Source organism: Ursus maritimus, unplaced genomic scaffold (genome assembly GCF_017311325.1).
Source record: "Ursus maritimus isolate PB19 unplaced genomic scaffold, ASM1731132v1 scaffold_14, whole genome shotgun sequence".
Classification (NCBI taxonomy): Eukaryota; Metazoa; Chordata; class Mammalia; order Carnivora; family Ursidae; genus Ursus; species Ursus maritimus.
The window spans coordinates 38,990,277-39,004,507 of NW_024423786.1; the positions used below are offsets into that span (position 1 = coordinate 38,990,277).

At 43.2% G+C, this 14,231-nt stretch overlaps 1 protein-coding gene across 3 annotated transcripts in view; it reads right to left on the reverse strand.

The window, feature by feature from the left end:
• Window positions 1–4,617: 4,617 nt before the first annotated feature.
• RBM6 (RNA binding motif protein 6) overlaps window positions 4,618–14,231 on the reverse strand; it is a 104,067-nt gene continuing 94,453 nt past the window's right edge. For all 3 annotated transcript variants that reach the window (XM_040628783.1, XM_008703769.2, XM_008703768.2), the window contains 7 exons: window positions 14,057–14,203; window positions 12,650–12,745; window positions 11,243–11,503; window positions 9,265–9,339; window positions 8,436–8,533; window positions 5,614–5,743; window positions 4,618–4,861 (listed from right to left, as the gene is read on the reverse strand). In XM_040628783.1, the coding sequence (XP_040484717.1) occupies window positions 4,736–4,861; window positions 5,614–5,743; window positions 8,436–8,533; window positions 9,265–9,339; window positions 11,243–11,503; window positions 12,650–12,745; window positions 14,057–14,203 (933 nt within the window). In that variant the 3' untranslated portion in view covers window positions 4,618–4,735. The remainder of the gene's footprint in view (window positions 4,862–5,613; window positions 5,744–8,435; window positions 8,534–9,264; window positions 9,340–11,242; window positions 11,504–12,649; window positions 12,746–14,056; window positions 14,204–14,231) is intronic.

Sequence of the window (14,231 nt, forward strand, 5' to 3'; positions counted from 1 at the left end):
TTTGCCCTTTGGCATTATTTATAGAGATATTTTTAGTGGAACTGGTTTTTCAGGTCACATATACAGACATGAAAAATTAGACCATGACAAGACAGAGGAGGGTATCAGTTATAGAACACCGCACCATACTCTTCTCTTTCTGATTAAGAAATCTTTCAAGAATAATGGAAGGATGTCTGTGAGAAGATTCCAAACCAGAAGCCTCAAATATACTGGAAAATCTTTTATTTGGAAAAGCATCCAGGAAAAATGTTCTTTAAACATGTTCTAACTATGGGCATTCTACATTAAGGGCATTAAGCGATGGACACTTGAAACTCTTTGGGTAATTAAAAAACGTTAGAAGGAAAGGTAGAAATTTCTGATTTTGGAACAATGGGTAACTTAACTTCCTCTCCCTCTTTCGTATGTACCCATCCATCCATCCATCCATCCATCCATCCATCCATCCATCCATCCATCCATCTCCATTCAGGCTGCTATAAAAAATTCCACAGACTGGGTAGCTTATAAACAACAAAAAATTATTTCTCACAGTTCTGGAGGCTGGGAAGTCCAAGATCAAGGTACCAGTATGGTCAGGTGAAGGCCCTCTTCTGGGCCACAGACTTCTGATTGTATCCTCACATGGTAGAAGAGTCTAGGGGGCTCTGTAGGATCTCTTTTACAAGAGCACTAATCCCATTTATGATGATTCCATCTTCATGAGCTTAACCATTTCCCAAAAGTCCTCACCTACTAATACCATTACCTTTGACAGTTAGGATTTCGATGTATGAATTTAGGGGGAAGGGACACATTCGGATCGTAGCACTGTCTACACACACACACCTTTTTCATGTGTGTATGTATTTACATATAATGTCCAACTTATGGGGAGGTGTAGATGTATGTAAAACTTCCATCATCAAAAAAAGTATGCGACTGACAGAAGGCACCCAAATATGTTTAATGAAATTTAAAAGTTAAACATAGATAGGGTCATCATAAACCCTGCAATGATGTAGATGCCAAGAATCCAGAACCCACTAGACTTAATAGCCACTAGCAGTTGACCGCCTTGTTCCCAAAGCAGTTCAACAAGCACTTCTGAGTATCCCTGAGGTGCTTGCTGGGTTTAGCTCCAGAGCAGTGCCCCCCAAAGTCTGTCTGACAGCTGATGTGGGTCTGGAAAAGTTTAACAAGTCCCCAGCTAATAAGTAAAGAAAACAAAGGCAACAGTCAGTTGTTTTCTTGGGGCGCCCAGTGGCTCAGTCGGTTAAGTGTCCAACTCTCAATTTCAGCTCAAGTCACGATCTCAGGGTCATGGGATCCAGCCCCAGATTGGGTTCTGCACTCAGTACATAGTCTGCTTGTCCCTCTCCCTCCCCCTGCTTGCTTTCACTCTCTCTCAAATAAATAAATAAATAAAATCTTAAAAAAAAAAGAAAAGAATTTATTCTTAAGTAATTTCCACATCCGACACAGGGCTCAAACCCAGAACCCCAAGATCAAAAGTCGCATGCTCCACCAACTGAACCAGCCAGACACCCTGTTTTATTTTAAATAAAGCCATGTATGTTCAATATCGAGCAAAGTTCTTTAAGACTGCTTTTCCTAATGTTCTGAGATTTAAAAAAAAAATTCTCTTAATGAAATGATGATCTTATCTTTTTTTCCTTCATTTCCCACCACTTGGCAAAAGAAAAAAAACTAGTTCACATGTTTTGATCTCAGGCCAAGAAATACTGCTCCAGAATAAAGAAGACTTACATGAGAGAACACTTGCCTATATGAAGGAACTAATTTCTTTTGTCAGAGATGGGCTTTGATGAACTGACAGAGATATGCAATCAAGATTTAATTCAACAAGTATTTTCTATAGACCTATGAACAAGGCATTATTCACTCATTTATTGGGTGCCTATTGTGTTAGGCCCTAGGGATATAGTAATAAAGAAAATTACCCAAGGTCTCTGCTCTTATGTAGCTGGCATTCTGATCAAAGCCTCAGGGAACTGCCCAGGGACATGGTTGGGTGACAATACTCACACATCCATTCCTACTTTCATCAATACCCAAAGTACTGCCTTAAAAATGCATGGAGCACTTTAGACCTTATTTCCAACAGCAAAATTTCCATTTAGGTGGCAAAATAAAGCTAGAAAACAAAACTAGGCAAACTAGTCTGAGGTCTGAGCCTAAACACTTTCTTCAGGGAAGATGCTGCCAATAGCTTGCTGTACTGTCTGTCATCGCGTAATTGCTCAACGTCCATCTTCCTCAGTAGACTAAGTTCCACAGGCACAGAGACCAATGCTGATCTTGCTATAAGCCCCAGCGACAAGTAGAGTAGGCTCTCAGAACATTCATAGAATGACCACTTAGTAACTCAGTGGTGCTTCTGCTGGGCAGCCAATAATTGGTGTTAACTAAGTGGCCCATAAAGGAGTCTTCAATAGTGAAGCACTGGATGTGTTCCACAGTTTAGGCCCAAATGGATAAAACAAAGTTAGAAGGAAAACCTGGTCTGGCCAGGTTAGGACAAACTAGGACCAGCTTTCAAAAAGTATTTTGACGTACTCACTGATGTACTAAAAAAAAAAAGAGAGAGAGAGAGAGAGCGCGCTGCACACAGAGGTACGTGCATCAGACCAGAGGGGCTCTTGGACTGCATCTGTCTGAGGCTGAGAATCCAATGGTCCATCCTCTGTAATGCTGCACTAGTGGCAGCAAGGCCCAGAACCTGGGGCTCTTGATCCCTAAGCCAGTGTGCTCCTGATTGTTTGTTTTCCCTTTGGGGGGGGGGGTAAAAAGACTTACTAAAGATTAAGAAAAAGGGATTATATCTGGACACAGCATGGCAAACAATTTAACTTCACATTCATCATTCCTGTTGTTGGAAATGTTTTCTCCTTGGTATATACCTACCTCCCTTACATCTCCCACTCCTCACTGCCCCTCCCCTCCAGATTACGCCCTTAGACCTGTAGGTCAATTGTGGCCTGCAACCTGTTTTTGTAAAGAAAGTTTTATTGGAACTCAGCCATAATCACTTGTCTATGTATTGTCTATGGCTGTGCTCTCGCTACAATGACAGGGCTGAACAGTTTCAACAGAGATCATCTGACTTGTGAAGTCTAAAATACTGACTCTGGCCCTTGATGAGTAAGTTTTATTTTATTTTTTTTTTTAATTTTTCTTAAAGACTTTTATTTTATTTGACAGAGAAAGAGAGCACAAGCAGGGGGAGCGGGAGAGGGAGAGGCAGGCTCCCCACTGATCAGGGAGCCTGATGCAGGGCTCAATACCAGAACCCTGGGATCATGACCTGAGCTGAAGGCAGACGCTTAACCAACTGAGCCACCCAGGCGTCCCACCTTGATGGGTAAGTTTACAAACTCTCAACCTTATACCATCAACATACTTTTTTTTTTTTAAGGATTTTATTTGTGTGAGAGAGAAAGCCAGGGCCCACACCAGCAGAGGAGGGGCAAAGGGAGAGGGAGAAGCAGACTCCCTGCTGAGCAGGGAGCATGACATGGAACTCGATCCCAGGACCCTGGGATCATGACCTGAGATGAAGGCAGATGCCCAACTGACTAAGCCACCTAGGCGACCCCAACATACTCTTCTAAACCCACAGTTCTCTTCCTAAGAAACATTCCCCCGGAGACATCCGAAAAGTGCAATTCTTAGTACTATAATATGTTATCTGGAAGAATTATTTTTTGAAGTTTTAAAGATTTATTTATTTGAGAGTGAGTGAGCGAGCGAGCGCAAGCTGGGGAGAGGGAGAGAGAGAATCCACAAGCAGATTCTCCAGTGAGCGTGCAGCCTGATGCAGGGCTTGACCCCAAGACCCTGAGATCGTGACCTGAGCCGAAACCAAGAGTTGGCCACTTAACTGAGCCACCCAGGCGCCCCATTTTTTAAAGTTTTAATAAAAGGCTCATAGGATATAGTCCTTTTAACTGCAAAGAATTTTTAAAAAATTAAAAAACAACCCTCTCTTTTGAAGCAAATCCTGTGAAATGGTATGAGTGATATGGTAAAAAATTAAGAAAGATTTGAAAGAGGGTGTCCAAAGACACCTCTTTGGAGAATTTTAGTCAAGGAGGGAAGGAAAACCTGGGGTAGCGGCTGGAGGGGAGTGATAATTCTTACTATGCCAACTCACTGTGGTGATCATAACATGTGACGAACCAAGCGCCCAGCAGGTACCCAGAAAAAGAGCTATCACACTGCTTCCTCCCAGCCCCCAACCCGCCAACAACGGGAAGTCAGAAGAGGACTTTCAAAGGTCTAATCAGTAGTAAACCAACATACGGAATTATGTTCAGTGTCAGCAGTAATCAAAGAAATAGAAGCAACATAATGAGATGTGGTTTTCATTAATTAGATTAGGAAAATAATTTTAAAAATCTGAGGGTACTCACACAAGCTAGAGTTCAAAGGTCACCGCAACACATCCACTCACACTGACAGCAGGTGGTGTCTCAGGGCTCATGGTAGCACTTGTTGCCATTTCAGCGCCACCTCAAATGGGATGCACTAAGGCGCTCTCTCCCTCCTACCATAAGCCCCACCCCCACCCATCTATGGGAGAAAAATATAACCACCAAAAAAAAAAAATCACATTGAAAAAAAGTTTATTTAAAAAAGTTCTAGCAGCAAGAACAGTAACAAAACAAAAGGAGAGACGGACAAACAAAACAAGAAGGAGGTTGTGTCCTATGGGACTTGTCTCCATTCTTTAATCTAGTTCTTTATACCGAGCAAACATGACTCTTCGCACAGCATCTCGGTAAGTCTCGTTGGACTGTCTCTTGCTGGTTCTTCCTGGAGCCCCCACATTGGGCCCCCTCATCCGGCCTTCAGTCTGTAACACAAAGACAAACAATGAAGTGGGCTCTATCAATTAATAAGCCTCAGGGCTGGCCTTTGATTATAAGCATTTCTAGATCAGTAAGGATCAGGATTTGGGGGAATTTTTTAGAATGTTTAATAATCAAACCCCGAGATGAATAAGGAGGGTGGTGATGCCATGACTCCAGCATATAGGATTTAATACCAGACATATGAGAAGCCAGTCTCCTCTAGTTGGCATTTTCAGAGGGGGGCCAAGCCAAGACAAAATGGGCAACGTTCCCTCTTACAACCTTTGCTCTCTTCTCTTTCTGAAATAAGTGAGGCAGAGCCCTTCATGAGAACCAGGACTAACCTCACGCTCCTCAGATTTTAGCCATTTTAGCTCCTCTGATGACGATGCCTCTCAGAGATGCTTTTGTACCTTTTATTGCGGGTTCCCTGGTTCTTGTCACCAAATGATTCGTCAGTCTCAAACTGCCTGATTCCCATACTGCCCCACCTCTTACTCCACGTAAGAGTAAGATGAGCCCCATTTCCACTTCTTTCTCCTTGTCCCCCTGCCAACCAAAATTACAAAGGGCCCAGAATGCCTAGCTATCATCCAGTAATCAAGACTGATGGGCTCCTTCAGCTCCTGTGTCCTTCATCAGCAGTGGAGAAAGCCCAGCTAAAAGGCAAAGACACAGCTCTGAGCCACAGAGTAAGAGAAAGTTAAGTATATTCCAGGTTCACGCCACCCCCAAAAGACGGAAACCATTTCACCTCCTCTGCTGAAGCCAATCCGGGATGGCCATACCCGAGGCCCGCCCCCTTCCTCCAGCCAGCGGTCTGCTGGACACAGCCTCCTTTGTTGCTACTGTCGATTCCTTCTTTACCAACAGGTTTGCGATCACTGCGAAAGGAGCACACGTACTTACATACCATCACTTTCAAAGTGACCCATTTGTGAGCCTAATAAAAACCTCTGTCCTCTCGATTCACATTTGCTTCCTCTTAAGTATATTTCTGAGTGCCTGCTATCTATGCAACAGGCTTTTGTCCTGGGGATACAGAGATGCCCAAGGCCCATCCCTTTTCATGGGGAACGACATGAGAAGGATAGTATGTCCATAGATACTACAACACAGTGAAGTGTTCAGCCATGGATGTGGCACCAGGAGACATCTCCTACAGAAATACATCAGAGAAGACACAAACTCTGAAGGAGTATCACCAAAAATGATGAATTCCAACAAAGGGCACATCTGAACTGACAAAAAGCATGAGAGGAAAGAAGGCCACAAATAAGAAGTGAAAGAATACAATTTGTCTAGGAGAGAAATGGCAGGAACTGAAAAAAGGCTTCTTGGGCCAGACTGAAAAGCCTTGAAACACCATGCTAAATCATGACTCTGGACTTCATCCTTCAGGCAAAAAAAACCCCTGGACTCCAGGCCTCCCTCTAAGCAAGATATGCCTAGAGAAAAAGGCGAGTTTTAGGAGACTTCTGTTCACGAAGATGGTTTTGGTGTTAGGGTAGAGAGTACACTAGAGGTGGAAGAACAGACGGAGAGTAAGGAGTCCAATTTGGAGGTGAGCGAGAAAGGGGGGAAAAGCTTAATTAGGGATGTGGCCAGTAACGATACAGGGGATAAAGGAGGAAGATTGGGTCAGACCAGGCAGACCATGATGCAGTGATGTCACTACTCTGAAAGAGGAACACACAGCACGTTTAGCAGGACTGGACCTGAGTACGATATGGAATATAATACTGAGTAATTGTTTAGAGTGAAGAGCCTAAGAGGTCTCCAAAAGGACATTCCCAGAAGGTAAATGGAAATAGTGATTTTTCGCTCAGAAAACCAAACCGCCTTGGGATGGAGTCACAGGGACCTGTTAGCATGTTAGTGATGGTTGTAGCCTTGGGTCTAGGTCAAGAGGGTGGTGCAGCAAGAATTAAAGAGCACTGAGGGCAGAGTCCTGGAGAATATCTGGAATTGCCCAGAAAAACCAAGAGAAGCAGGGGAAGAGACTAAGAAGGAAGGGAACCAGTAGAATGTGGTGTGATGGGTGCCAAGAATATAGAAGGGTGTCTTTCTACACCCAGCCCAACTCACTCAGGGCTAAGGTGTCCTTCTCCTGAATGACTCCTTCACCTTTGGCTTAGCCCAGTATATTTAAAATTGCAGGGAATGACCTAGTGGGATGTTACATTGATTAAGTGGTCCTTCCTTAGCACTTCCTAAGAATGCAAACAGGGGCACCTGGCTCAATTGGTTGAGTGTCCGGCTCTTGTTTGGCTCAAGTCATGATCTCAGGGTCGTGGGATCGAGCTCCCCATCAGGCTCCATGCTCAGCAGGGAGTCTGTCTGAGATTCTCTCCCTCCCTCTCCCCCTCCCCCTGCTCATGTGTGTGCATTCTCTCACTTTCTCTCTCAAAATAAATAAATAGATCTTTTAAAAAAATCACTCATCCTTTAAAAAAAAAAAAAAAGAATGCAAATAGAAAAAACTAGAATAGAAATACCAGAGTTTATTGCACATAGTAAGTATTTTTCAAGAAGATTTCTTTTGCAGATACTTACACACACATGATTATTGGGCCATGATTAAAAAATAATTTCTTACTGTGGGCACTGAACAAATAAGTTGGAATGCCAGAGCCCCAGAACCCATCAACCCTCCTCCGGGGCTTTCTCCATCAATGATCCCCCCATCCCCATGAGCAAAAGTTATCCTGGCTCCTAGCTGCTCTTTTGCTTACCAACATATAGACCTGTTCAAGTCTCATCAGATCAATGCCCTCCTTAAAATCATTTCATAACCCCCCGCTGCCCTAAGACGAAGCCTTAGCATGGTGTTCAAGGAGTATGAGCTTCCTGAGCTGGCCTCCATCAGGCTACTTACAATTTCTCAAATGTATCATATGACTTCTCTCTCTCTCATCCACAGTATATGCCGTTTCCTACAACTGAAATGCCCTCCCTTCTCCGCTGGAATTCTATGTGTGCCCTATGAGACACAGTATCACTTATACCTTCCTTATTGTGTGTTCAGACAGTCAAGGATAATATATGTCTTGTCCACCTGAGTAGACCTTGCACTCAGTGCAGTACCTAGGCACAATGGGTTATCAACAAATTCTATCTAACTCTGCTGGGCTCATGACTCTGAACTATCTGACTGAAATAAGCATAGGAATCGAGAGATCATACAGGTCTATCAGCAGCCGACCACTCATTCAGCAGCTATGTGTGCGGATGGAGGTTCCCTAGAGAAAAAGCCCGGGAGCGTGACATTCTTATCAGGCTCATATGAGGTACAGCATTACTGATGAGGAGAGAAAGAGTTCCCAACCATGGCCACTCCGGCCCTGGCTCTGAGCCACTAAGCAGCCAGCCAAACTTCCATTCAAACACACATATTCCCTGCGTAGAGCTGGGTGGTCAGAGAGTGGCGTGAACCTCATGCTCAAGGAGTGCAGAGAGGACCTGCTCCTCCTGACTTCAGTTCTCCCTGAGAGAGAAAAGCAGCACACCTGGAGAAGAGGATGGTTTTACCATTAGGCTCTGAGGCCTAGGCTGAATGAAAAGTTCCTGGCTTACCTGTCAGTTTCCCTGGAGTATTTAATTCGTTTCCTTTCTGGAGAGTCAAAAGATTGGAGCTTTTCCCTGCGATCACTTCCTCTTTCTTTAAACCTTCCCTGTTGGTAAGCAGAATAAGAGATCTGAGATTTCCATTTAAGGGAGTTGGGTAGTGGGGAAGCTTCACCTTATTCCTTATATTCCTTCTAAAGTGAAGGGAGTTCAACTGTTAACTCCTGGAGTCTCTTGCTCCTTCACATACTCTTCTTGAGAAAGCAGGGGCTTCTCTGACTGGTAAATGTGAGAAGAATGAGCTGGTGTGCTTGACTCACAGCTGTGTTTACCTCTTCTGAGGAGGAGGTGCTCTCCAGTAGGCCTCCACGGGAAGATTCCTACCCATCACATAAGACCTGACCCGGGCAGTGAAGCTTGTGACTGTACAGGTGAGTCTGCCTCATTATGCGATCTAGGCAGCAAGTCCATTTGGCTCTACCCTAAACTACCTCCTCCAACTTAGACTCTGATAGTAAAACATGGTATTTCAGCAGCCCTATCCAACACTCTTTCATTGATTTTAAAAGCTGGGCAGGAAAAGAAAAATGCTATTTATTTGACCTGTTTGGAGACCTTAAACTACCACCACCTTTAAAATATATGTATCAATTTTATTAAGGTATAATTTATAAACAATGAAGTGCACCCATTATAATGTAGTTTGATGAGTTTTGATAAATATACACACCATCTTTTAGGGCCTCTTCATTCTCTGTTTTCAGCACAGCCTACAAATTCCACAGCAGAAAGTAAAAAGTGCTGGGGTCAAGGGAGTTAACAAGTCATCAAAACTTACCTCCTGTTCTCTCCTTTCCAGATAGGCTAGCTCCTGCTCAGACTGTTTTATCTTCCGATGGATTTCCAGGTTTTGCTGAGAAGAGAGAAAGTTCTAAGAGTACAGGTCTAGAAAAAGTGATCCTAGAAAATGCCTCTAGGCCTTTCCCAATAGCTGCTTTAGGATTGTGGCTCCTTTCACTGACCAACTCTCCTGAGGGATCACTGTACCCTGCAATCAACAATTCCTAACTGGCCTGGCTTTAGGCTCACCAGTGGGAATCCAAGTTGTAATGCTGGCTTGTCACACAGATTAGTTACATGGTGTGGCACAAGAGAGACCGTCATTCTACTTCTTTCCAAATGTGGAAAGCAGGGGCACCTGGGTGGCTCAGTCAGTTAAGTGTCTGACTCTTGATTTCAGCTCAGGTTATCTCAGCGTCATGAGATCAAGCCCCGAGTCAGGCTCCGTGCTCAGCAGGGAGTCAGCTTGAGATTCTCTCCCTTTCACCCTCCTGCCCCCACACCCCATCCCGCACTCTGTCTCTCAAATAAATAAAACTTAAAAAAAATGTAGAAAACACAAAACTAGTTTATAGGTCTTTATCTAAAGTAAAAATTATGAGAGAGGGGAATCTGAGCACACCAGTGAAGAAAACTTAATGCCCACATGCTCTTCCTACCACCACCACCCATCAATCCTCAGACACTATTTCTCTTTCAAGCAACAAAAGAACAAAAGACTGCTCTGAGAGTCTTGTATTCCTTAAGGATCCCACACTTCTCAAACATGGCTCTACTACACAATACCCTTGAGTATATAGAAGAAACTTAAGGGGTCCACAATAGCTCTTGTATGGACAGGGGATTCTTGGCACTGGATCACTGCAAGGAAAGGAAAAAGTACTATAGTCCACTTTCCACTGTCCAGGGTCAGTGCAATTTGTGGATTCACCAGATTTCTGGTTCCTCTTTCCTGACATTAGCCATTTATTAGCATTTTCATCAGACAGCTGAAATCTATTATTTTTTAAATTTCACATATCCTTTTATTTACTTTTTAAAAATTTTTTTTAAGTAAGCTTTACCCCAAATGTGGGGCTTGAACTCACGACTCCAAGATCAAGAGTCACATGCTCTACCAACTGGACCAGTCAGGCACCCCCAAAGAGCTGAAATTTGAAAGTGTCAGTCTCATGACTCAGAATTCCAGGTCAAAGGGACTTGGGAGGTAATCTGTTGCAGGGATTGTCAGGAACTTCTCAGACGGTTAGAAACTTTGCAGAGCTTCCACAGAGGCAGCTCGGAGAAGAGGTGTGCCTATTACCAAATGCAGAGCTTCTCAGTTTTTAGCTACATAAGACTTTGGATTTTATACTGAAAGAAAGTCTAAATCCAATTTCCTTACTGGCTCTAGCAACATCTGCTAGAGAAGGAGTGTGAAATAAATCACCCTATACTGAGAACATGAGTCTATCTAGGGGTTTTATTTGTCCAGAATCTGGCTCTTTGGTCAGTACATCTAAACAGGAAGACTGCAGGGGAGGACCAGTGTATGTCAGTTTAACACTCCAACAATAGATGTGCCATGGCTTACAGCAGTGACTCACCACATGAAGAGATGGCAGAATGTGACCCACCTTTGGGAAAACTGCACAGTATTAGAACTAGACAGAAACACAGGAAGCCACCAAATACCACAAAAGAGAAGAGGCTTATCTGAGGTCCAATTGTTAGGTTAATGGAAGAGCTATGGTGAGAAACTCAGCAAATACTTTTCCTACTTGACAACACCCTCCCCTCCTGTCTTCAGTACAGCCTCCGTGTCTGGTGCCCCAGCCCTAGCCATGCTGCTTGCCTTGGGTCTACACACCAAGGTTTTTGAAGGTGGGCAGAGCCTTAATGCAAAGCAACTCATGACAAAAAGTGGAGGAACAATTCATTTTGCAATTGGACTGTAATACACGATGGTAAGAGTCCAAAGGGCCCCTTCCCCATACCTTGTGCAGGTCTGAGAGCTGCTGGTGTTTGATCAGAACTTCTTTGTTGGGAAACTGCCTTCTGCAGAGCAGACAAGCCAGTTTATTCCAGTCAGTGAGTTTATCTTCTTCGTTCTCCTTCTTGCTCAGCTCCTCCCTCTGCGGGGGCTGTGCTGTGCGGGGCTGTGGAGGAGGGGTCTGTTCCTCCTCCTCTTCCTCCTCATAGTCACTGTCTCCTCCATATTCACCCAGGAGGCCAATGAGTGGGTTTACCAACTTAGGCTGGAAGGAGAAGGCCAGAGATTAACACCAACCTCAACCTATATTGTGGGCTGTTTTCTGGATATTCCAATATGGGTATCACATTTCTTCTCTTTTAGTTTGAATAATCAACTGGGCTCAAAATAGGCCCACAGACCACACTGCTCATTTCCCACATGGAAGGAACATGGTTCAAGCTTGACTTTTCTCCTGGATTGCTGAGCTAAATCAGAAAGATTCCCTTAGAAGTGACTCTAGCAATAAGTGAAGAGAAAGAAGGGAAAGGAGAACTGACATAGACCCAGGGAGATTTAAGAAGTTATAAGTTACAAAGAGGAAGAGACAGCAGCAATCCCTCAAGTTACTGTAACCCATGAAGAAAAGGAAAGATAAACTTTATTAAGGCTACAGTAACCGCTACAGCAAAAGGGATTTAGAAGGTGGATTAAAAGCAAATGAAGAATAAGCTCTCAGGTAGACATTCAGCTCTTGAGTGAGGCAAAGGCAAAGGCATAGTTAGGACTGACGCTACAATGAATTGAGCCAGTGATGTGACACAGGCAGAGTATTTATCAGTAGTTTATAGGAACTGTGAAATAATGATGCATGGTCATTGGCTTGTGATCAATAGAAATAAAAAATAAAGCGTAATCACTATTGCTACATATTTACATTTAATCATAATCACCTGTGATTGGAGGAAACTATCACTTTAATGCATCTAAACAACGGGTACCAATTTTAGCATTGTTCACTTTGGCCAGACAGGCAAATTGTAAAAACGACCATGCATGCACTCCACATCTGAGCTTCTTATGCAGCACCAAAAGGCAGGAAAAATCAAGGCCAGGAAAATGGGTCTCTTAGAAGAGAAGGATTAACAAGACCAAGATTGTAACTTAAAAAGGGCCAGGCATTCCCTTGTCTGATGGGAATGGTGTAGGGTACAAAGAAAGAAGACAGAAAGTTGCCTTGATTCTCCAATTATATCCCTGTTAGCAGACAGGAATATTTATCTCATGCTTATACTCAAGAAAAGTCCTTGTTCGTGAGGTAGAGAGAACAAAAGGACCAACACCTAAGTGAAACACCAGCCTTTGAACTTCCCTACCCATTCAGAACCAGCCCCAGCCCCAGCCCCAGCCCCAGGCCTTGGCTTAGCCTTACTGGTGGAGGACTTTCTTCCTTCTTCACAGTGGGAGGCAGGGGCTTCTTAAAGACGTCCTCTGGGGGGGCTGTCCCCTCACTGGCATTTTCCTGAAACTGATTAAACCCATAATTTTTATGTGATACTCATAAAAGCTGGGTTAAGAATCCTGTTGAAATTAATCAGATTTTCCAAAACTCCTAATTTGTGAAATAAGTATCTGTAATGTTGCTATAATGATTTCAAAATAAAAAGCCTCTGAATTCAGTATATACTGAGTGATCACTATGTCAGGAACCAGATGAGACATTTATATGCATTATTGTCCTCAGCCTTTACTACAACCCTCCCAGATAGGCATTAACACCCTCATTTTACAAATGATTGGAAATATGGTTAGAAACAGTAAGTGGCAAAAGCTGAATCCAAATATTAAGCCAGAAGACCTCTAAAGTCTAAATTCTCAGAAACACACATATTTTTTCTCTCTTTCTCTGAATCTCTAGATAAACAATTAACAATATTAGAAGGGGAAACAGATAAGTTACAAATTGAGCCACAAGCAAATTCATCCATTTTCACTAATGCATAATTGGTGCCAGGGCAAATCAATATAATTCTTTGGAAAATAATTTGGCTTTATGTCAAGAGATACCAAAATATTCACCATCTTCCATTCTGAAAGTTTATCCTAAGGAAGTAATGTAGAAGGAGAAATAAAATGCTGAAAGATGCATACTACAACAGAATAAGACTACAAAAAAAGGACAAATAATGCAGGATTAAGAAAATAAGGGTACAGGGGCGCCTGGGTGGCACAGCGGTTAAGCGTCTGCCTTCGGCTCAGGGCGTGATCCCGGCGTTACGGGATCGAGTCCCACATCAGGCTCTGCTATGAGCCTGCTTCTTCCTCTTCCACTCCCCCTACTTGTGTTCCCTCTCTCGCTGGCTGTCTCTATCTCTGTCGAATAAATAAATAAAAAAAAAATCTTAAAAAAAAAAAAAAAGAAAGAAAATAAGGGTACAGTTTTACTGTGAGTTTTTACCATACAGGCATTAAAATAATAAAGAGTGTTACAGAACCATGGAAAAACTACTTAAGATCAAATATAAACCGAGCAGAGAATACAGAATGGTAACCTCTGCTACAATTACACCTACAGAAATGTGTATACAGAGTCAAGCACTGAAGAGGGGGAGTAGGAAAGTGAAACTGTGTGGAGCCCAGGTGTTAGGGTTTGAGCTGAGTCACTTTGTTCTACAATCCACAGTTTCTGCATTTGTGAAAGAGTTACCACCAGCTGTAAGGGGCAAGGAGATTGCCTGCTTTTTTGATAACTTGACACGTCAACCCTAGATCTCCTCTATGACTCCTTTATTTGAATCTGTAATTGTCTGGTAAAGAGCAGATTCACAAGTCCCCTTACCCTTGTCACTCCTCGGTCTTTCTTCTCCTTGCCATCTCTTTTAGATGCTTCCTTCTTGCTACTTGACTTTCCTTGACTGGTGGACTTCTTTTCCTTGATCTCTTCTTCTTCAGGTGACCCAGGGTCCTGGGGCACATAGACTTCTTGCTGCAATACAGTTAGAAACTGTTAAGTC